This window comes from Rhinoderma darwinii, chromosome 8 (genome assembly GCF_050947455.1).
Source record: "Rhinoderma darwinii isolate aRhiDar2 chromosome 8, aRhiDar2.hap1, whole genome shotgun sequence".
Lineage (NCBI taxonomy): Eukaryota > Metazoa > Chordata > Amphibia > Anura > Rhinodermatidae > Rhinoderma > Rhinoderma darwinii.
The window spans coordinates 99,006,663-99,032,188 of record NC_134694.1 but is presented as its reverse complement, the minus strand read 5'-3'; the positions used below and the strand labels follow the sequence as shown (position 1 = coordinate 99,032,188).

At 41.7% G+C, this 25,526-nt stretch overlaps 1 protein-coding gene across 1 annotated transcript in view; it reads right to left on the bottom strand.

Moving 5' to 3' along the window:
• The window catches only part of IL13RA2 (interleukin 13 receptor subunit alpha 2), a 43,664-nt gene that overhangs the window by 17,371 nt on the left and 767 nt on the right, over nt 1-25,526 (bottom strand). The window contains exon 2 of the mRNA XM_075834398.1: nt 985-1,131. Coding sequence (XP_075690513.1) covers nt 985-1,108 — 124 coding nt within the window. The 5' untranslated portion in view covers nt 1,109-1,131. The remainder of the gene's footprint in view (nt 1-984; nt 1,132-25,526) is intronic.

Below are 25,526 nucleotides of genomic sequence, written 5' to 3'. Positions count from 1 at the left end.
TAATAATCTAATCTGTTTTTAGTGCAAATTTGCATTCTTACGCGTTTTTAACATTGATAATACTAGTGGTTTCAACCAAAATTCAAGTTAGCTAATTTTTTCCAGCAAAGTTAAATAAATCTAATTTTAATAGTCATTGTGATCATCTTTTTATTGCCCCAATGCTTCTAAAATAAAAAAAATTAAGAAACTAGCCTTAATTAAAATTAGCCTACCATTTTGTGTCTACAATTCCAATGCAAGCCTATGTGTCTCCATGTTTATATACTACAAACAGGCCCTATTAAGTTTGATCCTGCAGTCAAACTCTCTTCTATTCACCCCCTAAATCTCGATGACAATAGCAAGAAGTTAAATGGCAAGAAGTAGAGGACAGTTGGAAGGTGTATGACTGCAGGATCAGACTACACAAGCTTAATTTGTAGTCTGTAGCCATGGAGACACATAGATGTAAAAGCCTTCTAATAATCTCCAATCAACCTAATGAATAAAAAGAAAGGAGTACAGAAAAAATAAAGAGGTTGTCTAGGGTTAGAAAAAAGGGACTGACAGACACAGCTCCACTCTTGTCCATGAGCTGTGTCTAGTATTGCAGTTTAGACACATTAACTTGAAAGCGGCTAAATTGCAATGCTAAAGAAAGCCCATGGACAAGAGTGGCACTGTTTCTAGGAAAACAAAAAAGATAATTTTTGTAACCTCAGAGAACCTATTTAACCATACAGCAACAGCAAAGCACTGTGACATTACAAATCATTCAGCACCCAGTACTATAAAATACCCGCTGATCTGGCATGTGTCGAAGCTCTGAAGCAGAAGCAACAGATCAGTGGGACTAGACTCTTATGTGCTGGATTCCTGGAATTCTTCCTTATTTTTCCAGACTTTCTGTTTGAGAATGCCCGATAGTCCAAAAAATCTGATTGTTTTGTGGCTCTGTGGATGCAAATTGTTGAGTAATGTGTAAATAAGGAGAATATTTACCAGTCATTTGTACTGTTGATGAGCACTGAACGTAAATGGTTGAGTATATAACAAATTTTGAAATCCACTGAAAAGCTACTCTTTTCCTATTATTGCAGACGGACGCGTGGCTTAGGTCCCACATCTTTTCCTTCACAACAGAAACAACTGAAAAAGATTTAAAAAAAACTGTGAAAAACATGAAATGTTGAGATACACAAAACTGCTGTTAATTAATTTCCTAATGTTCTAATCTTAATCCATAATGATGGGACTTCTGTTTCAAGTATGTGGCTCAGAGCTACCAACCGGCCGTAAATCTACGGTGGTCCCAGCGGTGCGGAAGGGTGGTGGGGTCGAAACTACTAGAGTGATTTTGTAATGTGCCCATAAAAATTTTAGTCTGTCCATGATTTTTAGCTCAGTTGTCAAGAAATTACTGAAGTGCAACTCTGATATGGCTGCCTCCCATAAAGAAACAAATTAAAAACCGCAAAGCACAGCATATATACAATATAGAATATTTGGGCTGATGAGATGCCTTGTCCAATTTTCTAGAGTCTGGACAACTGCATTTTTTAGGAATAAGACATATTCCAGGTTTCTGTCTATGCGGTTCCAACCAACATATCTCCTGTACTTTCCAAGTCCATCATCTGGTGCTTCTTTCGTCTGCTCTGGAATTCCCACATTTTATTTTTGTGCCATGAAAGCGTCCTAAAATTATGTAATTTCCAGCTAGGATAGCACTGCGGCTGGTTTTGCCAGAGGCAAGATATTCTTGACAATCAGTTCCCAAATTAATGAAGTTGTCTTCATCAGATTAACCATTCCAAGTGCCCTGTTAGAATATAAATTGCTATTTAGGGAATGATGGCCATCCTCTACTAGCTAAAGGCAAGAGCGCCGTCTGGTGTTTCTCCTGGCTCTGAAGGATTACAGGTGTTTACTGAAAACAATGGATGCTTTTTTATTCCATTGGGATACCTACATTGCTTTGTTTCCCCTTCAACAGTGTTTTTATCCTCAGTACCCTCAAAGGATATGATTTGTCCCATCGGTTTATGATTTAAGGATATCCCAAGAAGTAAACACCTAAGGTAATTCCTGATGGTCTCACAAAAATTATATCACCTGTACAACACTGGGGACATCCTGAAAACATGAACTGTTGGGGGTATTGAGGATTGCAGTTGAGAAACTCTGCCATACAAAACGTCAGGCCTCTAGGGGCCCAGATTCTATAGGGTAGGGAAATTAGATTATATGTCTCATCGGGGTTAGTGATTGATGGGAGTGGATTCTTTTTACAGTGATGGAAAATATGGTGGCATATAAAAAAAATAAGAATAATAGATAAATAATTAGATATCTACTGAGCACAAATAGAAATAAACAAAACAAAATACTATTAAATTATCCCATTTAAAAATAGACATTTCCACTACATCTAGTAATGAATCTACCCAACACTGAGTTACATGAAAACAAAAACAAAATCTAAAGGAATAATCAATGTAGAAAATACAGCAACTAAAGTTAAATAGAGGTAAATTATTATCGTTAAGAAATAATAATAATCGAGTGAGTGACACTGCCAGATGTCCACAGGAGCATGGTGATTCACACAGTGTCAGCCGCCAGCTGTGCCACTTTTTATTAGGCAGCAGCCCAAACCTATTTCAGCACCGCTTAATAAGAACAGCATCTATAAGACTAATAAATGACAATGGGAAATTCCAGCATTTGCTTTGGAACACACTTCAGTGACCGCTGTCGGAGGATTGTGCTGGGTTTATTTATACACAACCAGTGTCTATAGATGTGCTGCATTCCTTACAAGAAATAACGTCTGCTGCGGAGATGTGTATTCATAGTTAAACACAGAACGGTTCTGTAGCTGGGATCTTGGGGACAAAGTGGCACTAGTTTTAGGGATTAGAAATCGAACTCACTAGAACCACCAAGACATTCTTAACATAAATGTAACTTTCATCACCATTTTTTTATTTGATTAATTTCCTAATATATCTTTATTATGGTCAGAGCTCTGTTTATGGTCAGATGCTAAAAGTTATGTACTTCTTTGACTGAAATTCTTTTATTATTCCTTTTCTTTAAGAACGACAGAGAGAGAAAAATTTGGGAATTCAAGTTGCTTAACACCGAGAGAAGAGGGGGGAGAGCAGTTGAGTCAGCTGTCAGGAACAGTAAACTGACGGATTTGAGTTAGAATTTGGAGGAGGCCAGCTGTCTACAGGAGTTACACAGACTCTACAGCAGCACAATGGTAGCAATTTTTTTATGAAGACTATTCAGAAAGATGCTTAGATTTTCATTAAAAAAGCTAATGAACAATAAAAAAAAATTCAGTTCAAAGGTGTACATAGCCTTTAAATGAGAAAAGTCTTATGGCCTGTGGATTTTAGGAGTTCAATACATACAGATCCCATTTTACTCAATAGAAAATCCATATGCAGTGAGTATTAAGTACTTTCCTGCAATGTGCCATGAAGATCGCTTGCCATGTCTATATGGCTCTTAATGGAAGAGCTATGAAAAGCAGACATTCAAAAATACCACCAGCTCTATTCTGAGTATGGCTAAAGATCTGTAACACTATAAAGAATGTTAACCCCTTCCTGTCGTAAACAACTTTCAGATTTTAATTTTCGTTATTTCCTCCCTACCTTCCAAAAGTCATAACTTTTATATTTTTCCGTCAATATAGTCCTTTGAGGGCTTGATTTTTGCGGGACGAGTTGTAGTTTTTTGTAGCGCCATTTATTGTGCAATATGATGTACTAGGAAGCAGGAAAAAAATTATTCGTGGGGTAGAAAATGAAAAAAACAGCGATTCTTCCATTGTTTTTTGCGCTTCCTTGTTACGGAATTTATTGTGCAATTAAAACAACACGTTAACTTTATTCTGCAAGACAATACGATTACGGCAATACCAAATATATATAGTTTTTTCTATATTTGACTAGTTTTCCAAGATGTCATTTATTTTGTGTCGCCTAATTCTGAGAGCCATAAGTTTTTTTTTTTTTCGTCGATTAAGTGGTATGAAGGCTTATTTTTTGAGGGATAAGCTGTAGTTTTTAATGATACAATTTTCGTGTATATGCAATGTTTTGATCACTTTTTATTTCATTTTTTGTGGGAGATGAGGTGACCAAAAAATAAAGATTCTGCCGTTTACAATTATTTTTTTTACGGCGAACACAATGTGGGTTAAATAATGATATATTGTAATAGTTCAGACTTTTACGGATGTGTGGATACCAATTATGTTTATTTTTCTATTCCTTTACTATGCTCTAGGGGAAAAGTGGGGAAAGGGTTTGTTTTCTTAACTTTTAATTTTTACATTTTTTTCTTACATAAAAAAAACCTTTATTTTACTGATTTTTACTTTTTTTATTAGTCCCCCAAGCGGACTTCAACCAGCCAGAGGCAGGGCTTAGTAGGAGCACAAAGATGGCATACCTGGGGGCCTTCATTCGGCCCCCAGGCAGCCCTAGCAACCATCGCCACCCCGCGATTGCATTCCGGGGGGCGCGATGAGCTGCTAGAGTGGGTCGCCCCTTCTTTCTAATGATTTAAATGCCGCGGTCGCTATTGACCGCGGCATTTAAGGGGTTAAACATGCGGGATCACGCTCGAGCACGATCCCGCTCGTTACTGTGAAGTGTCGGCTGTAACATACAGCCGACACTCTGCATCGTATGGAGCGGGTTCACTCCGTGAGCCCGTTCCATACTTCCCCTACCCGACTATGACGTATGGATACGTCAGTTGTTGGGAAGGGGTTAATTGCACCCTATAGTTATTACTGGGATATGATGAGCCTGTTTGCTATATATAAACAATCCATTATTACTCATAAAGCTAGAAGGACAAGTACATGTTATAGTGATTGTAATAATCATTTTACAGGTCACAGAAAATGCTGCTGATGTTTTCATATTCGTATCTGAGCTGCAGCCGGTTCAGAACCAGGCACCATCTAGCCATTTACAGCTAAAAAGCCGGTACTTTTTTATTTGTTGGGCTAGCAACGTGACTTTTGCAATGTTTTTTTCGTGATCAATGCAGGTTTCTTTTCTTATCATTTTAATGCACATATTTTTTGCTTCTTTAGCATTTGTAATCTTCTAGTTTAAAAAAAAAATAGCCCAAAAATATGCTTTTTTACAATATAGTTAATTTTTTGGGGGTTAAAATAGAAAGGTTATGCCTAAAATAGACTTTTTATTTGTAATTGTCATTGTCTACCGTTAAATTTTATATATTACATGTATATTTTAGGGGATTATTGGGTCACGGCCAGCTTTACTCTAATGATTGGCGGGGGAGCGTTGCTTTTGGTGGGGTATTTTATGTATCATTTTTATTTCATTTATTTTTCTTTGCTTTTTACTGTTATTTTTTATTATTATGGCCTGTCCCACAAAGGTCAGAAAGACCTTTAGGGGACTTTATTATTTAGTTTTTACACTATAATTTTTCACTGTAACTTCGTTGCACTGCAGCCCCAGTTACGGGGGAAATCAGCCTTGTTAGGCTGAGTTCACACAGGGCGGATACGCTGCATAAAAGCACGCAGCGTATCTGCCCTGTGCGCCGCAGGGAAACACTGTGGGGTACTTTTTTGCCCGGAATGTCCACTGCAGAAAACTGCAGCCTGTAAGGCTGGGTTCACACGACCTACTTTCAGACGTAATGGAGGCGTTTTACGCCTCGAATTACGTCTGAAAAAGCGGCTCCAATACGTCGGCAAACATCTGCCTATTACTTTCAATGGGCTTTACGATGTACTGTGCCGACGACCTGTCATTTTACGCGTCGCTGTCAAAAGACGGCTCGTAAAATTACAGCCTCGTCAAAAGAAGTGCAGGACACTTCTTGGGACGTTTTTGGAGCCGTTTTCTCATAGACTCCAATGAAAACAGCTCCAAAAACGGCTGTAAAAAATGCAGTGAAAACGCTGCGAAAACGCGAGTTGCTCAAAAAACGTCTGAAAATCAGGGGCTGTTTTCCCTTGAAAACCGCTCCATATTTTCAGACGTTTTTGACTCTACGTGTGAACATACCCTAATTGGCTGCAGCGGCGGTCACATGGGATAAAGCGCCATCCCAGGAAGCCGGCCCTCTGACGTCATCCAGGCTGGCCTCTTGGGATGACGTTTCATCCCATGTGACCACTGCTACAGCCTGTGATTGGCTGCAGCAGTCACATGGGATGAAACGTCATCCCAGGAGGGCGGCCTGAAAGAAGAAACACAGACTCCTGGGTAAGCATAAGATTTTTTTTTTACTCTGAGTTGCGTTTTTTGTGGCGGGATCGCCGTTTTACCTCAACAAATCCTGCAACAAATAAGCAGTGTTTACGCAAATACAAATGACATGCTGCGGAATAAAATTGTGCACCACAGGTTAATTTCTGAGTGTTTTTTCCGCTCAGTATTTATGCTGCGTCTGGATGAGATTTGTTTTAGCTCATCCAATTTGCTGCTATTGTATTGTGCTGCGGATCTTCCACAACTAATTCCATTGCAGAAAAACTGCAGTATTTACGTAACATGTGAACTGACCTTTATAGTCATTATTTTCACTGTTAGGGCTGTGCTGGGTTTAGTTAGACCCAGCAGGAGCCTCATACTGTCATCTCGGCGATCATGTGACCAGTCACCTGATCACCGGGACCAATAGCTGCTGCCTCCAATTCTGTACACATAGCGCTTACTGAGTGCTGTGTACATGAGTACAGAGAAGACAAAAGCTGTGAAAAACACTTCTGTCTTCTCTCCTGGGTCCCTGGCAGTCTCTGACTGCCGGGCACCCGACATTCAGCTGCCTAATCGCTCGGGTAGCAAGGTTGAACCTGTGCCATATATATACTGTGGGCGGTTCTCAACCGCATAAACAGATCTCCAATGATCACAGGAAGAAAGTGACAGTATCCACAAGAGTGTCTTCCCATTGATGACTTAGGCGGCTGCCTACTACGCCTACCCCTAATTTCTCCCCTTACTTTAGCTGTATATTACTCATAATTTTTATCATTAATTTTTGAATTTCCACATTTTTTGCAAAAATATTGTCCATCTATGATTTTTGGCTAAGTTGTCCGGAAAGAAATGAAAACAAAAAAGCAGATTGGCGACCCTGTGTTATGGTATAAATATATGTATAATGTATCTGGGGCCCCAAGGAGTGAAATGTTATAGAGGAGAGCATGTGTTACAGTAGAATGGGTATTTTAGAAAGGGTAAGAGAAGAAATAGTTTGCAGCTGCTCTGCTGTCTCTTTTGAAATTGCGAACAGATGGCGGTCAATCACTTGACCAACCCCCCTAAGCATAAAAGGGAATACCTTGTGTTCCACCAATGGGTTTTATGAGAAAGAAGGATGTAAGGATTGAATATACAGATGACTCATATGTTATGGAATGTTTTTGTTCTGATGCTATAAAAGTGACCACTACAGTTAAATAAAGTCAGAAGTATTTTGCCTTGAGAAACGTCTCAGTGTATCTGTTACTTCTCCGAGCAGCTCGCCCCCCCCCCCTGATTTGAACCTGCATGGAGATCAAGGCGTAACGTGACTCAAATTGCGATCACAGAAATTGGCGCCCGAACAGGGACTTGACCAGAAGGACGGCACCCCACCCAGGGGATCTCCCGGGACTAGAGTGGCGACCTCCCGGACGAAGGAACGGGCAGACCACAGCTGCAGCAAGGTAAGAAGATTTAATTCTTACAAACTCTGCTCTGCACCTTCCTGTCTGGTAGGTCACCTTCCCGGTAGTACTCCTGAGGAATAGAGGGGCCACATGAGGGTATTTTTAGTGTAAAAATCTGGTCAAGTCTATATGTAATCCTACCCTCAGGATAAAGTGCCTGATCTCCATGGCAGTATTTGTATGAATGTTGTAGAAACCCAGTTTTGTGTCACAAATGCATTATAGAATAAGGAAATTGTTTTTGGAAAAAAACTTCTGATAATCCGGCAAAATACCGAAAATGTGTGTACAGCATTGAGGTACTTGCGGGGATTATCATGCACTGATTTTCAGCTCAAAATTCCAGAATTTTCTGCAATCTGATAATCCGGCATGTCAAATGAACAGCTTGATTTTACGTTTGCCTTATTATTTGGATTAGGAATATTTGTCATATTACTGTTATGGTGTGGAGGATATCTCCTTGAGTGGTGTTTAAAGTGAATAAGAAGAAAGTAAGCTAGTTATAAAAGGAATTTAATTCTCTGGCCAGAGTAGAAGAAGGTTTAAAAGGGTTTTGAGGGGATAAGTAACTGTCTAAAATAGGTGAGGAAGGAATTCACCTATCAGGAAAATTACCCCCTACATAACTTAGGGTCTGCCTATAGGCGACCACTTATAACTAGACAATGGGGAACTGGTGTCCCTATTAACCCCTTCCCGCTCCTTGACGTACTATTACGTCATGGCAGCTGTATCGTTCGCGCTCCATGCCGTAATAGTACGTCTCGGGAGTAACGGCCGTTTCGGCCGTCCTCCCGACACATACAGGAGCTGTGACGCTGCTGTCTTGTTCAGCAGCTGTCACAGCTCCTACAGCGGGGACCGATCGCTGTGTCCCCGCTGATTAACCCCTTAAAAGCCGCGTTCTATAGAGATCGCGGCTTTTTAGGGGTTAAGCTGCCATCGCCGGCCTGCTACGCGATAGCGGCCGGCGATGGTGACTATGGCAACCGGACACCAAACAATGGCGTCCGGCTATGCCATAGACGGAAGCCTAGTGGGTCCTGACAACGTCAGGACTAGAGATGAGCGAACCGGGACAACCGAACCCGGTTTCGGTCCGAACTTCCGGTAAAGTTCGGTTCGCAGCGAATCCGAACTTCACCGGGTTCGGCCGAACCCGTTTTGACCGAACCCGGTCAAAAACATTATACAAATCGGGAGCCACTTATCTCTATCAATCACTGATAGAGAAAAGAGGCTGCTGATTAAAAATAAAATAAAAAGCATTTCATACGTACCCGGTCGTTGTCTTGTTGACGAGTCCCTCTTCTTCCTCCAGTCCGACCTTTTCTGACGCGGCAGCCTGTGATTGGCTGCAGAGGCCTCTGCAGCCTGTGATTGGCTGCAGAGGCCGCGGCAGCCTGTGATTGGCTGCAGCGCTCACAAGGCTGCATCGTCATCAAGGAATGTCGGGCCGGATGTCGAGAGGGACGCGTCACCAAGGCAACGGCCAGGAGACCGGACTGGAGGAAGCAGAAAGTTCTCGGTAAGTATGAACGTCTTTTTTTTTACAGGTACTGTGATCGGTAGTCACTGTCCAGGGTACTGAAACAGTTACTGCCGATCAGTTAACTCTTTCAGCACCCTGAACAGTGACTATTTAGTGTATGTGCACACACACTAATTACGTCCGTAAATGACGGACGTATTTCGGCCGCAAGTACCGGACCGAACACAGTGCAGGGAGCCGGGCTCCTAGCATCATACTTATGTACGATGCTAGGAGTCCCTGCCTCTCTGCAGGACAACTGTCCCGTACTGTAATCATGTTTTCAGTACGGGACAGTAGTTCCACGGAGAGGCAGGGACTCCTAGCATCGTACATAAATATGATGCTAGGAGCCCGGCTCCCTGCAGGGTGTTCGGTCCGGTACTTGCGGCCGAAATACGTCCGTCAATTACGGACGTAATTAGTGTGTGTGCACATACCCTTACTGACGTCGCCTAGCAACGCTGCCGTAATGACGGGTGCACACCTGTAGCCACCCATCATTACGGGGCCTCATGCACACGACCATAAAAACACCCGTTATCACGGGTCGTAATTACGACCCGAAATAGCGGGCCCATAGACTTCTGTTAGCCACGGGTACCTTCCCGTTTTCTCACGGGAAGGTGCCCGTGCCGTTAAAAAGATAGAACATGTTCTATTTTTTTATTTTACGGGCCGTGCTCGTAATTACGACTCGTAAGTACGAGCACGGCCGGCCGGCCACGGGCAGCTGGCCGCTTTTGCGAACCGTGCTGTCATTATAATTATAGCAGCACGGCCCGTAAAATAGAACATGTTCTATTTTTTTAACGGCACGGGCACCTTCCCGTGAGAATACGGAAAGGTACCCGTGGGTAACAGAAGTCTATGAGCCCGTTATTGCGGGTCGTAATTACGACCCGCAATAACGGGTGTTTTTACGGTCGTGTGCATGATGGGAGCACGGCTCGGAAAAACGAACGGCTGCCCGTGCTCATCTCCTGAAATAATCTGTGCTGCCTTAAACTCTGTGGACAGGTCAGGATCCTGTTTCTTTTAAATGCTGCTAGGGAACCCGCTCGATCCACTATATAAGGCTACGCTACAGTGCAGCATTTAAAAGAAACAGGATCCTGACCTGTCCACAGAGTTTAAGGCAGCACAGAGTATTTCAGGAGATGAGCGTGCAGATTCAGTGCTGTTGTGAACTCTGCTCTTACCATTACGTAGCTCTCAGTCTGTTATCTCTCCTCCACTCCTGTCCTCAAGAACACCTTCACATGATTGGCAAGTCACCACGTAATGGTAAGAGCAGAGTTCACAGCAGCACAGAGTATTTCAGGAGATGAGCGTGCGGATCTTGTGCGTGGTGGTGACTTGCCAATCATGTGAACGTGTTATAGAGGACAGGAGTGGAGGAGATGTAACAGACTGAGCTACGTAATGGTAAGAACAGAGTTCACAGCAGCACAGAGTATTTCAGGAGAGGAGCGTGCAGATTCAGTGCTGCTGTGAACTCTGCTCTTACCATTACGTAGCTCAGTCTGTTACCTCTCCTCCACTCCTGTCCTCAATAACACCTTCACGTGATTGGCAAGTCACCACCCCGCACAAGATCCGCACGCTCATCTCCTGAAATACTCTGTGCTGCTGTGAACTCTGCTCTTACCATTACGTGGTGACTTGCCAATCATGTGAAGGTGTTCTGGAGGACAGGAGTGGAGGAGAGGTAACAGACTGAGAGCTACGTAATGGTAAGAGCAGAGTTCGCAGCAGCACTGAATCTGCACGCTCATCTCCTGAAATACTCTGTGCTGCCTTAAACTCTATGGACAGGTCAGGATCCTGTTTCTTTTAAATGCTGCACTGTAGCGCAGCCGTATATAGTGGATCGAGCGGGTTCCCCAGCAGCATTTAAAAGAAACCGTGTTTGTGTATGTGTGTGTTTGTGTATATATGTGTGTTTGGGTATGTGACTTTGTCTGTTTTTGTTTTTATATGTGTGTGTGTATATATGGGTGTGTTTGTGTATATGTGTTTTGTGTATATGTTTGTGTATATATGGGTGTATTTGTGTATATGTTTGTGTGTAGATGTTTGTGTGTGTTTTTGTATATGTGTATATGTGTGTATATGGGTGTGTGTTTGTGTGTATATATGGGTGTGTTTGTGTATATGTGTTTGTGTATATGGGTGTGTGTTTGTGTGTATATATGGGTGTGTTTGTGTATATGTGTTTGTGTATATGTGTGTTTGGGTATGTGTGTTTTTGTTTGTATATGTGTTCGTGTATGTGTGTATAACTGTGTGTGTGTGTGTTTGGATATGTGTGTTTTTGTTTGTATATGTGTGAGTTCGTGTATATGTGTGTGTTTGTCTGTTTATGTGTGTGTGTATATCTTGTTGTGTTTGTGTATATATGTGTGTGTCTGTGTATGGTTGTTTGTTTGTGTGTGCGTGTATATATGTGTGTAGGTGAGTAGAAGTATTGGTATTGTTCACATTGATAACTGTTTTTTTATGTTGTTGCAGATTTTGATGTACCGATTGGACTACATCTACGATTCGTTGGACTACTGCGTAGATCTGCGTTTTTTCAAATTTTAATAAAATGGTTAACGAGGGTTTTGTTGGGGATTTCTTATTTCAATAAAAAAGAATTGTCTTTGTGTTTTTTTTTTCAAACTTTATTAGTGCCTAGATAATGGCAGTTGGCTGATTGACAGCGTCCATTATTAAGGCGGTACTTAGTGTTAGCCGGTGCAGAGGCTAGCACTAACCACCCATTATTACCCCGGTACCCACCACCACCAGGGGTGCCGGGAAGAGCTTGGTACGATCCAGTACCCAACCATCTGTTGTGATGGTCGGGTACTGGGGCGGCCGTAGGCTGGTATTATGAGGCTGGGAAGGGCCAAAATCAGTGGACCTTCCCACCCTTGTAATGCTAGGCTGCTGCTGCTGTGTTGTATCGGGCTGGTTATAAAAATGGGGGGGACCCCCACGTCGTTTTTTTTTGGAATTTAACAAATTTAGCAATAGACGGGTCCCCCACATTTTTAATAACCAGCCATATACAAGGCCGCAGCAGTCTGGCATTACATGGGTGGGAAGGGCCACTGGTTTTGTCCATTCCCAGGCTAATAACACTGTGTTGTATGTGGCTGGTTATGATAAATTGGGTGGAACCCCATGTCTTTTTTAAAAAAAAAATGTAAATAAATAAATAATTTAAAAAAATGACGTGGGGTCCCCCCCCACTTTTATAACCAGCCAGATACAACACAGCAGCAGCAGCCTAGCATTACAAGGGTGGGAAGGTCCACTGTTTTTGGCCCTTCCCAGCCTCATAATACCAGCCTGCGGCCGCCCCAGGGCCCGACCATCACAACAGATGGTCGGGTACTGGATGGTACCTGGCTCTTCCCGGCACCCCTGGTGGTTTTGGGTACCGGGGTAATAATGGTGGTTAGTGTTAGCCTCTGCACCGGCTAACACTAAGCCTCGCATTAGTAATGGATGTTGTCACTCAGACAGCGGCCATTACTAAAGTGGTAATAATAAAATTTGAAAAGAAAAAGACAAAGATATAGATAAAATATTTTATTGAAATAAAGCACCCCCAACACAACCCTCATTAACCATTTTATTGTAGAAAAAAAACCGTCATCGAAGTAGTCCTCGAAACCGACGTAGTCCAAACACCAAACCTGTAAAAAAATAAAATAATGAAATAAAACATGTTGTAGGCTTAGATTCAGTTTAATGTGTGATACTGACTGTTATACCATGTATAGAAGCCTGCCGCGAAGTTGACTTAGATACAGGGCGCCAGCAGACAGTATCATACATGGCCATACAGACATATATACATGCAAACTATCATACATACATGCATACACACACACATGAAAACATACATACATACAAACAAACATGCAAAGATACATACATACATATATACAAGCATGCACAAATATACATGCAAACATAAATACATGCAAACATAATTACATACATGCACATATATAAACATACATGCAAACATACATGCAAAAATAAAAACATGCAAACATACATACATGCACATATATACATACATACATGACAACATACATACAAACATACATGACAACATACATACATGCAAACATACATACATGCAAACATACATACACACATGCAAACATATATACATGCAAATATACATACAAACATGCACATGTATACATACATGCCAACATACATGCAAACATACATGCACATATATACATACATACATGACAACATACATACATGCAAATATACATACATACACACATGCACATATATACATACCAACATACATGCACATATATACATACATGACAACATACATACATACATGACAACATACATACATATATATATATATATATACACACATGCAAATATACATACATTCATGCAAACATACATGCAAACATACATACAAATATACATACACACATGCACATATATACATACATGACTACATACATACATACATACATGACAACATACATGCAAAAATACATACATGCAAATATATACATGCAAATATACATACAAACATGCACATATATACATACATGCCAACATACATGCAAACATACATGCACAGATATACATACATACATGCCAACATACATACATGCCAAAAAATAATAATAATACGTTCATACTTACTTTCCTCCTGTCCGGCCTCCAGCGATGACGTTTCATTCATGTCGCCGCTGCAGCCTGTGATTGGCTGCAGAGGCGGTCACGTGGGATGAAGCGTCATCCTGACGTGCGTGACCGCCACTACAGCCTGTGATTGGCTGCAGCGGCGAAAGGGATGAAACGTCATCGCTGGAGGCCGGACAGGAGGAAAGTAAGTACGAACGTATAATTTTTATTTTTTTATTACATTTAAATGGTATTTTCCGCGCGCCGAGCATGTACTGTGAAGGTTGCTGAAAGAGTTAGTGCAGCCCATTAACTCTATCAGCACCCTGGACAGTAGCATGCTCGGCGCACGTAAGTGACAGGTTCGGTCAGAACTAGTTCGGTCCGAACCGAACTTTTTTGTGAAATTCGGCGAACTAGCCGAACCGAACTTTTGATAAGTTCGCTCATCTCTAGTCAGGACCCACTATGCTTGCTGTCAGTGAGTAGCTGACAGTTCTAATACACTGCACTACGCATGTAGTGCAGTGTATTAGAATAGCGATCAGGGCCTCCTGCCCTCATGTCCCCTAGTGGGACAAAGTAATAAAGTAAAAAAAAAGTTAAAAAAAGATGTGTAAAAATAAGAAAATAAAAGTTTTAAAAGTAATAAAAGTAAAAGTCCCACTTTTTCCCTTATCAGTCCTTTATTATTAATAAAAATATATAAACAAACAAATAAACTATACATAATTGGTATCGCCGCGTCCGTAACGGCCTGAGCTACAAAATTATTTTGTTATTTATCCCGCACGGTGAACGCCGTAAAAAAAAATATTAATAAACCGTACCACAATCACAATTGTTTGGTCACTTCACCTCCCAAAAAATGGAATAAAAAGAGATCAAAAAGTCGCATGTACCTAAAAATGGTCCTGATGGAAAATACAGTTCGTTACGCAAAAAAAAAGTCCTCGCACGCCTTTATTGATTGAAAAATAAAAACGTTCTGGCTCTTAGAATAAGGTAACACAAAAAGTGAATGATTGTTTACAAAACGTATTTTATTGTGCAAACGCCATAAGACATAAAAAAACTATAAACATCTGGTATCGCCGTGATCGTATCGCCCCGCAGAATAAAGTGAATGTGTCATTTATAGCGCACGGTGAACGCTGTAAAAAAAAAAGTATACAAAAACAATAGTAGAATTGCTGTTTATTAGTCACCACGCCACCTAAAAATGGAATAAAAACTGATCAAAAAGCCGCATGCACCCCAAGAAAACTACAATGGATTCCTCAAGGGGTCTAGTTTCCAAATTGGGGTCACTTTTGGGGGGTTTCCAATGTTTTGGCACCACAAGACCTCTTCAAACCGGACATGGTGCCTAATAAAAAAGAGGGCTCAAAATCCACTAGGTGCTCCTTTGCTTCGGAGGCCGGTGCTTCACTCCATTACCGCCCGATGGCCACATGTGGGATATTTCTCTAAACTGCAGAATCTGGGCAATAAGTATTGAGTTGCGTTTCTCTGATAAATCCTTTTGTGTTATAAAAAAAATGGTATAAAAAGAGTAAATTTCACCTCTACTTTGCTCTAAATTTCTGTGAAACACCTAAAGGGTTCATAAACTTTCTAAATGCTGTTGTGAATACTTTGAGGGGTCTAGTTTCTAAAATGGGGTGTTTGATAGGGGTTTCTAATATATGGGCCCCTCAAAGCAACTTCAGAAATGAACTGGAACCTAAAAAAATAAATAAATGAGGCAATACTTGGCTTCTTACATTATACTGATAATGAGCCGTGCCCACTCCGAGATGACCCCAGTTTTGACCGTTTGTATAAACGGAGACCCCTATTAGACCGTTCCAGTGCCCGGTTTTCCCAGCATACACCCCCGAGAAGTGTATTTCTATTGATGAGTCCCTGGTACATTTTAAAGGGAGGGTTCAATTCCGCGAGTACCTGCCGGGTAAGAGGGCAAGGTATGGCGTGAAGATGTATAAGCTTCGAGAGTGCATCAGGGTATACCTACAGGTTTAGGATATATGAAGGAAAGGCCACCCCCAAACCAGACTGCATCCTGGACTACAATAGGTACATGGGAGGGATGGACTTGTCAAATCAAGTCCTGAAGCCCTACAGCGCCATGCGGTGTGGTATAAGAAGCTGGCCGGGCACATCATACAGATGGCTTTGTACAATGCGTATGTGCTACGTCGATGTGCAGGCCAGAGGGGAACTTTCCTGGAATTTCAAGATCTAATCTTTAGGGACCAGGAAGGGGGGGCACCCAGTACTTCTGGAAGCGAGGCCACACGCATCGTACCAGGGCAACACTTTCCAGGAGAAGGTCCCCAAACCGGTGGAAAGGGAAAGAGTCAAAAGAGGTGCAGAGTCTGCTATAAGAGGGGGATAAGGAAGAACACAATATACCAATGTGACACGTGTCCCGAAAAACCAGGGCTCTGTATAAAAGATTGTTTTAAAATGTATCATACATCCCTTGATTTTTAATTTACCCTGATGCACTCCGCACAGCTTACCCCCCTCATCTTTCCCTTCTGAGCCCTGCCGTATGCCCAGGCAGCTGATAACAGCCACATGTAGGGTATTGTCGTACCCAGGAGAACCCACATTACAATTTAAGGGGTGTATATCTCCGGTGGCGCATGCTGGGCACACTATATTGGACACTGAAATGGCATATACATATATAAAATTGCAAATCTCACACTGCACCATCTGCTGCGCATTATCTTTTACACAGTACCTGTGGGGTCAAAATGCTCACTACACCTCTAGATGAATGTCTTAAGGGGTGTAGTTTTTAAAATGGGGTCACTTCTCGGGGGTTTCAACTGTACCGGTACCTCAGGGGCTTCTGCACACATGACTTAGCACCAGAAAAGCTCCAGTAGGCCAAATGATGGTCCTTTCCTTCTGAGCCCTCCCATGGGCCCAAAGGGCAGTTTATCACCACAAATGGGGTATTGCCGCACTAAGGACAAATTGGGCAACAAAATGGGGTATGTTGTTCCTTGTGAAAATAAGAAATTTTGATCAAAAATGACATCTTATTGGAAAAAATATCATTTTTTTCATTTCACAGCCCAATTCAAATAGGTGCTGTGAAAAAACTGTGCGGTCAAAATGATAACAAAAACCATAAATGAATTCCTTGAGGGGTGTAGTTTCCAAAATGGGGTCACTTCTGGTGGGTTTCCATTGCTTTGATACCTCTGGGGCTCTGCAAATGCAACATGGCACCCGAAAACCAATCCAGCAAAATCTGGACTCCAACAAACACATAGCGCTCCTTTCCGTCTGAGCCCTCCCATGGGCCCAAACGGCAGTTTATCACCACAAATGGGGTATTGCCGCACTAAGGACAAATTGGGCAACAAAATGGGGTATGTTGTTCCCTGTGAAAATAAGAAATTTTGATCAAAAATGACATCTTATTGGAAAAAATATAATTTTTTTCATTTCACAGCCCAATTCAAATAGGTGCTGTGAAAAACCTGTGCGGTCAAAATGATAACAAAAACCATAAATGAATTCCTTGAGGGGTGTAGTTTCCAAAATGGGGTCACTTCGGGTGGGTTTCCATTGCTTTGATACCTCTGGGGCTCTGCAAATGCGACATGGCACCCGAAAACCAATCCAGCAAAATCTGGACTCCAACAAACACATAGCGCTCCTTTCCTTCTGAGCCCTCCCATGGGCCCAAACGGCAGTTTATCACCACAAATGGGGTATTGCCGCACTAAGGACAAATTGGGCAACAAAATGGGGTATGTTGTTCCCTGTGAAAATAAGAAAATTTGATCAAAAATGACATTTTATTGGAAAAAATATCATTTTTTTCATTTCACAGCCCAATTCAAATAGGTGCTGTGAAAAAACTGTGCGGTCAAAATGATAACAAAAACCACAAATGAATTCCTTGAGGGGTGTAATTTCCAAAATGGGGTCACTTCTGGTGGGTTTCCATTGTTTTGATACCTCAACGCCTCTTCAAACCTGGCATGCTGCCTAAAATATATTCTAATAAAAAAGAGGCCTCAAAATGCACTAGGTGCTTCTTTGCTTCTAGGGCTTGTGTTTTAGTCCACGAGCGCAGTAGGGCCACATGTGGGACATTTCTAAAAACTGCAGAATCTGGACAATACATATTTAGTAGTGTTTCTCTGGTAAAACCTTCTCTGTTACTAAAAAAAAATTGATTAAAATTGAAATTCAGCAGAAAAAATGAAATTTGCAAATTTCATTTCCACTTTGCTTTAATTCCTGTGAAATGCCTGAAGGGTTAAAAAACTTTCTAAATGCTGTTTTGAATACTTTGAGGGGTCTAGTTTTTAAAATGGGGTGTTTTATGGGGGTTTCTAATACATAGGCCCCTCAAATCCACTTCAGAACTCAAGAGGTACCTTCAAAAAAAGGCTTTTGAAATTTTCTTAAGAATATGAGAAATTGCTGTTTATGTTCTAAACCTCGTAACGTCCAAGAAAAATAAAATAATGTTCAAAAAACGATGCCAATCTAAAGTAGACATATGGGAAATGTGAACTAGTAACTATTTTGGGTGGTAGAACCGTCTGTTTTTCAAGCAGATGCATTTAAATTCTGAAAAATGCTATTTTTTGTAAATTTTCTCTAAATTTTGCAATTTTTCACAAATAAAGACTGAATATATCGACCAAATTTTACCACGAACATGAAGCCCAAAGTGTCACGAGAAAACAATCTCAGAATCGCTTGGATAGGTTTAAGCATTCCGACGTTATTACCACATAAAGTGAAATATGTCAGATTTGAAAAATGGGCTCTGAGCCTTAAGGCCCAAACTAGGCTGCGTCCTTAAGGGGTTAAGTACGGAAACTAGAAACTGTCTAAAACAGATGAGAATGGAATTCATCTGTCAGTAGCTAGAATCTGTAACAAGAGTACGAGATGGGGAACTTGGTGTCCCTATTACGAGATGAGCACCCACAAGGACTGACAGCCAAACAGGTAGTAGCGGAAAGAGAGGGAAAGGATGTGACAAAAGGAACGAATCAGTTAATGAAGGCATGTGGAATGGGAAAAGCGGGAAGATTAGATCTGGAAAAATGGAATGAATGTTGTGACACAAAACGTGGATGGTTGAAAGATAAAAAGTTACAGGGGAAAGCAGAAGCATGGAGAAAAGTGTCAGAAGAAGTAGTACGAGGAGGTTTCAGGGAAACAGAATGTAAAGATAAGTTTTACTACACTTGTTATAATGAAGGTGGTAAACAAGGAGACGAAATAGCAAGTAGCCCACCGGGGTATGGGGTAGTCACGATGCAGGGACCAGGGGGATGGACGTGTGGAGTGTGTGGTCAGCAGAATCAAGCATGGAGGGATACTTGTTTTGCATGTGGGGCAGCAAGAACAGGAGGGCAAAATCCCCTAGGGATATATCCAGTGGTACCAAGAATGAGTAGCACAAACCCCTTTGCCCCCTCACCTCAACAAGTACCAGAACCATATAAACAAACAATAGGGTTGGCCCCTGTAGTGTTGGCAGGAATAACCCCAGTAACAGGAGGAGCCGAGGGCTCAACGGATGAAAGAGTAGAAACTAGAGCGTATAGAGAGAAAAGGGAAAAAGAGGAGGCAGAAGAGAAAGAGGAAAGGGAAAGACATCAGCGTAATATGAATCAGGCAGAAGCAGCAAGGAAGCTTCCCGAGTCAAAAGATACGACGCAAGCATTAGAAAACGTGGGAAAAAGGTTACAAGTATTGACAGACCTATTTGCGACTGAAGCTGACAAAAATTTCAATAAAGGTAGAGAACATAAATATAAGCCATGGAACCCTAGGGATGCGTTGACTTTAGTTCAGAAAGCCCCTGACCCGGAGACAGAGCCTGTCCCTTTTTGGAGATATATAGAACAAATTCAGAAAATGTATTCAGCAACATGGGAAGACTTAGTTCAGCTCATACATACCAAAATGGGAATCTATAGCTCTACTGTCATGGATGATTTAGTTCCCCCGGTAGGAGGGAATTGGGCTCAGACGGAGCCATCAGGACAGGACATGGTAAATCAATTGAAAGAATGGGCAGTGAAAAAGCAGGCAGAGCTAGGACTTAACCTGACAGACCTTACGCAAGAGGGAAGTGAAACAGTGGAGAAATTTTATGCTAGACTTCAGACAAGCTGGAAAAATATGGGATACAGAAGAGATAACCAACTAGATACTAGACTACTGACAAACTGTTTTGTAGACGGGCTAAAACGACACATAAAAGACGCATTGTTAGTAGCTAGACCTGAGTACCGAAGTTTGGCCCCAGGAGACCTGTTAAAAATAGCACAAGGTATAGAGCAGGGTCAAAAAGCACAAGGACAAAGAAAGAAACAAGTTGTTGGTGCTGGAGTATACCAGCCTCAGTACCAGCAACAGGCACAAAGGCCATTACGGAGGGATATAACTTGTTATAATTGTCAGGAGCAAGGACACATAGCCAGGAACTGTAGAGGTCCAAAACGTCCACGACAGTTCCCGCAAGTGGAGGGCGCGCAGCCTACGGCACCTCCACAGACACGACAAATGCAGCCATACCAGGCATAGGACAGTGGCAATCCCGAGGAAGGGGCAGTAACACAGATACAAGTAGTTTCCTTAGGCCCCGCCCCTACGGTCCCGTTAAAGATAAACGGAGGTCCCTCCATACCCTTCCTTATAGATACGGGAGCAGCCATGACTGTCATCAAAACCCAATTACTTCCTTCCGAGATGTTGTCCCCAGATTATCAAGAATGTGTGGGTGTGGGAGGAGTTGTGGTGAAAAATCAAATAAGTAAACCTGTCACACTCCAGTTTGGACCACACAGCTCGCTCGTTACTAGGTTGGTCACTTGTGATACTACTCCCGCTTGCTTGCTTGGTGCTGACCTGTTACAAAAATTACAGGCCACCATCGAGTATTTGCCAGATGGGACGGTAAAACTATGTGGCCAGCTGAATGAGGAGGAGTTGTGTTTGGTAGCGGCTTGTGACACCAATCCATGGAGTACCTCTACGCAAGCATACGTCCAAGCATATACTCCCACAGAGCAAGAACAATGTTTGAAATATGTACCACACAAGTTGTGGTCAAAAAGTCCTACAGATGTAGGCATACTGCCAGTACCCCCGGTAGAGGTCAAACTGAAACCCAATCATCCACTACCTCAAAAGAAACAATACCCCCTCAGTCAAGCCCAATCAGATGCTATAACCAGTAGCATCAGGGACTTCCTACAAGCAGGAGTACTAAGGGAAATAGTGTCCCCATGTAACACTCCCTTATACCCTGTTAAAAAGAAATCAGAAAAAGGCCAACCTACAAAATATAGGATGGTCCAAGACCTGAGGGCAGTGAATGCGGCAACAGTTTTTAACACACCGATAGTGCCAAATCCCCATGTATTATTGGCTCAGATCCCAGCAGCATCTTCGCATTTCACGGTGGTGGATCTGGCAAACGCCTTCTTCTCAGTCCCATTGCACCCAGATAGTCAGTATCTTTTTGCTTTCACACATGAGGGAAAACAGTATGCATGGACTGTTTTGCCCCAGGGAGCACATAACTCTCCAAGTACCTATACGGCCGCAATGCAGTCGGTACTTGCAGAATGGGTGCCTCCCGAGGAAATAGTATTATTACAGTATGTTGATGATCTACTCCTTTGCTGTCCCTCCCAACAAGAGTGCGCAGAGGCTTCTGTGTCACTCCTCACGTTCCTAGCTAACCATGGCTGCAAAGCATCAAAAGACAAGTTGCAGTTTTGTTGCACACAAGTGGTATTTTTAGGACACTGTGTAGCACAAGGCACGAGGCATCTCACACACAGCAGAGTAGAAACTATTGTACAAATACCAGTTCCAAAATCTTTAAATGCTTTACGTACATTTTTAGGTTTAGTCTCTTACTGCAGGCCCTGGATCAGATCAGCATCGATCCTCATGCAGCCCCTGTATGATTGCCTAAAAAGTCAGCCATTCGGACTCACCCCAGAAGCTGAAGAGAATTTTCATAGCCTTAAATTAGTAGTACAAACAGCTCCAGCCCTTGGTACTCCAGACTATGACAAACCCTTCAGGTTGTACTGTACTGAACAAAATGGACATGCCACTGCAGTTCTCACACAAAGTCATGGACCACAGCAGCGCCCGGTAGCATATTATTCAGCTAGACTAGACCCTGTGGCCCGAGGTTCCCCATCATGTGTGAGAGCTATCATTGCTGTAAATTCAATGTTAGACAAGGCCTCAGATTTGGTCCTAGCATTTCCAGTCCAAGTGTTTGCACCACATGATATTACTGCTATTCTTACTCAAATACAGCCGAAGCATTTGTCAACTGCAAGACATTTGAGATTAACCTGTGCTCTTCTTCTTCCTGAGCAGGTTACTTTACACCGCTGTACTACATTGAACCCAGCTACCTTACTGCCTTTGGAGCAAGGGGGAGAAGACGTAGGTAAAGTATGGTCACAATTTTTGCCTGAAACTGATGAACATGATTGTATGGCCCTTATGGCCCAGGGAAAATCCAAAAAGCAATGGTAGAAACCGGGAAACCATGGACCGAGTGTCTACCATTAGCCTTGTTCTCAGTAAGATACACGCCCACAAAAAGAACAGGTCTCAGCCCATATGAGATCTTATTTGGGTCGGCTCCCAGATTAGGATGTTATTTTCCACAGGTGCTCCAAATGCAGTATGGTAGACTAACAGATTATGTATCAACCCTGAACAAACAATTGACCAAGGTGCATGCACAAGTTTTTGCTTCCATTCCAGATCCCGATTCAGTTGAAGGGACGCATAAGCTGGAACCGGGAGATTGGGTGGTCGTTAAGAGACACGTGAGGAAAAGTCTAGACCCAAGATTTGACGGACCGTTTCAAGTCCTACTCACAACAAGCACCTCTGTAAAGCTCGAAGGAAAGACAAGTTGGATTCACGCCAGCCATTGCAAAAAAATTACAGTACAAACGAAAGAAGACTCTAAAGAAGATGTTTAGAATTTTTATGTGGATGTTGGGAATTCTAATCTTGAAAGAAATTGCCCCCCATACACCGTCGGAATTAACACGACCTCCTCAGGATTGTGGAAGTTTTAAAGCAGGATGGTTACAGAAGAGCAACCAAACGGAACACGGTAACTTTACGTGTGCACCTTCCCCTCCGGAAAAAGCGAACGGGAGTAGTTTTTGCACTATTGCCAATATTTCTATCTCTGCACCAGCCTTATGTCAAAATGGACCCCCAGATTCACGGATGTTGTATGTAAGAATACCCAAAGATGGTGATAATATAACTATGAAATTAAAAGGGTATCTTGATTGTTATCAGATACCAAAAGGAACATTTATGCAGGAACAGCGACAGGTAGGGTTTCTGATGAAATATGATGCCCCAAGAAATACGGACAGATGGAGGTTCTACAATGAAACACAATACAAATATCTAAAATTGGCTGATACTTTCTCTATTGATCAAAATATGTTTGGACTTTGGTGCACCAATAACACCAAGATCGAAAATAGAACTACCTATGTGTTATGTGTTGAATTTTTACACGATGGCCACAAACCAAATGTTACTGAACAGAATTTAGAAAGAATACCACATACATGTAAGAATGCTGTAACCCAACAGCAGAAAGAGAATGTACACTTCAATATTTCCTTCCCTGAATCCCCCAGCTGTCATAGACAAAAAAGAGAATGGTATGACACGCTATTAGGAGGGGTAGGAACGGGACTAGGAGTATTGAATGGTATACAGTTAGAAACAGTTCTGAACAAATTAAACTCAGTGGGAGACGACACATCTACTGCATTAAGGATAGGTGCCTCATGGTTACCTACTACCTTTGCCATACAACAGAAAGGGTTAGCTATAGATGAACTGTTTCTAAATGTTTTTAATGAAAGTATGCTAACCGAATATAGAACATTACAGAATGTATCAACTTTTGTAAATTGGACAGTATGTACGCTTAAAACGATGTGGCAACAAGAACAGATGAATAATTTTAAGAATAAATTGTTTAGTAGTCATGTTAGGCAATGGACAGACATTCTGCCCGTAGGAGAGAGAAATGATACGTGGTTATTGTTACAGCCTGAGTATACTGAGTGTACACCTAGATGGTGTGCAGGAAGACTAATAGCATTTAATGTGAAAAATCCTACTCTATTATGCAAATTTATTGTTATGCCAATGGTAATGATTGATCCGGTGACATTATTAGGACAATATTGGATGCCAGAAATAAAAGGAACACACATAGACTCTCAAAATAAGACAAGGAATATAGATTTGTGCCAATTAACAGAGCAAGGATATGTATGTAATCAACAGTCAGGGATATATGAACCCTGTCTAATGCAGCACCAGGATAATGTATGCGCACTCACTATAATCCCAGAAGCTAACCTACAGGTATATATTGAAGTAGGTCCACAGCATGTATGTTTAATAACTAACGACAAGCAGACCCTTAGCCAGTTTAATCTCATAGGACCATTTTCAGGATGTCTATACAATGTGACGCATTTGACTTGGGGGAACCAAACTATAGTGTTCCTGCCTACTTTAGAAGAAATAATGTCCACTGTATGGGTACCTGAACCTTTGCCCTATGGAAATTTTAGTTTGCCACTGGAAGAGTTAAAACAAGTGTTACAAAAGTCTAAAGATGTAAAGAAATTGATAGCAGCCCATAATGTAACTCTAAGTAAAGTGAAAGTATTGGCTACAATAGCAGCTAGGGAAGTAATAAATTTATCGTCAGCAATAAAAGATGCTAGTGCCCATCACTGGTATGACATATTTACAGGATTTTCCCCCACTGCCACTAAGATACTGCATGTGTTATTCCAACCCTTGATATGTTTCATAATATTGTTTATATTGCTTACATGTTTCAATTGTTATACATTTTGCAAAATAAGGGAAGCATTCAAACAGAGGCCTATACATTATGATGAAAGAGTGTTGTGAGATTACCCCACCTACATACCTGTGTGAATCAAGTGAAGAAATGGATCGAAGCCTTGCTATCAGGAGATAGAAGTAGCATTGGAATTTAGGTGTTGGTAAAATCACAAAAGGAGGGATTGTTATGGTATAAATATATGTATAATGTATCTGGGGCCCCAAGGAGTGAAATGTTATAGAGGAGAGCATGTGTTACAGTAGAATGGGTATTTTAGAAAGGGTAAGAGAAGAAATAGTTTGCAGCTGCTCTGCTGTCTCTTGAAATTGCGAACAGATGGCGGTCAATCACTTGACCAACCCCCCTAAGCATAAAAGGGAATACCTTGTGTTCCACCAATGGGTTTTATGAGAAAGAAGGATGTAAGGATTGAATATACAGATGACTCATATGTTATGGAATGTTTTTGTTCTGATGCTATAAAAGTGACCACTACAGTTAAATAAAGTCAGAAGTATTTTGCCTTGAGAAACGTCTCAGTGTATCTGTTACTTCTCCGAGCAGCTCGCCCCCCCCCCTGATTTGAACCTGCATGGAGATCAAGGCGTAACGTGACTCAAATTGCGATCACACCTGTATTTAGCACTACATCAGTG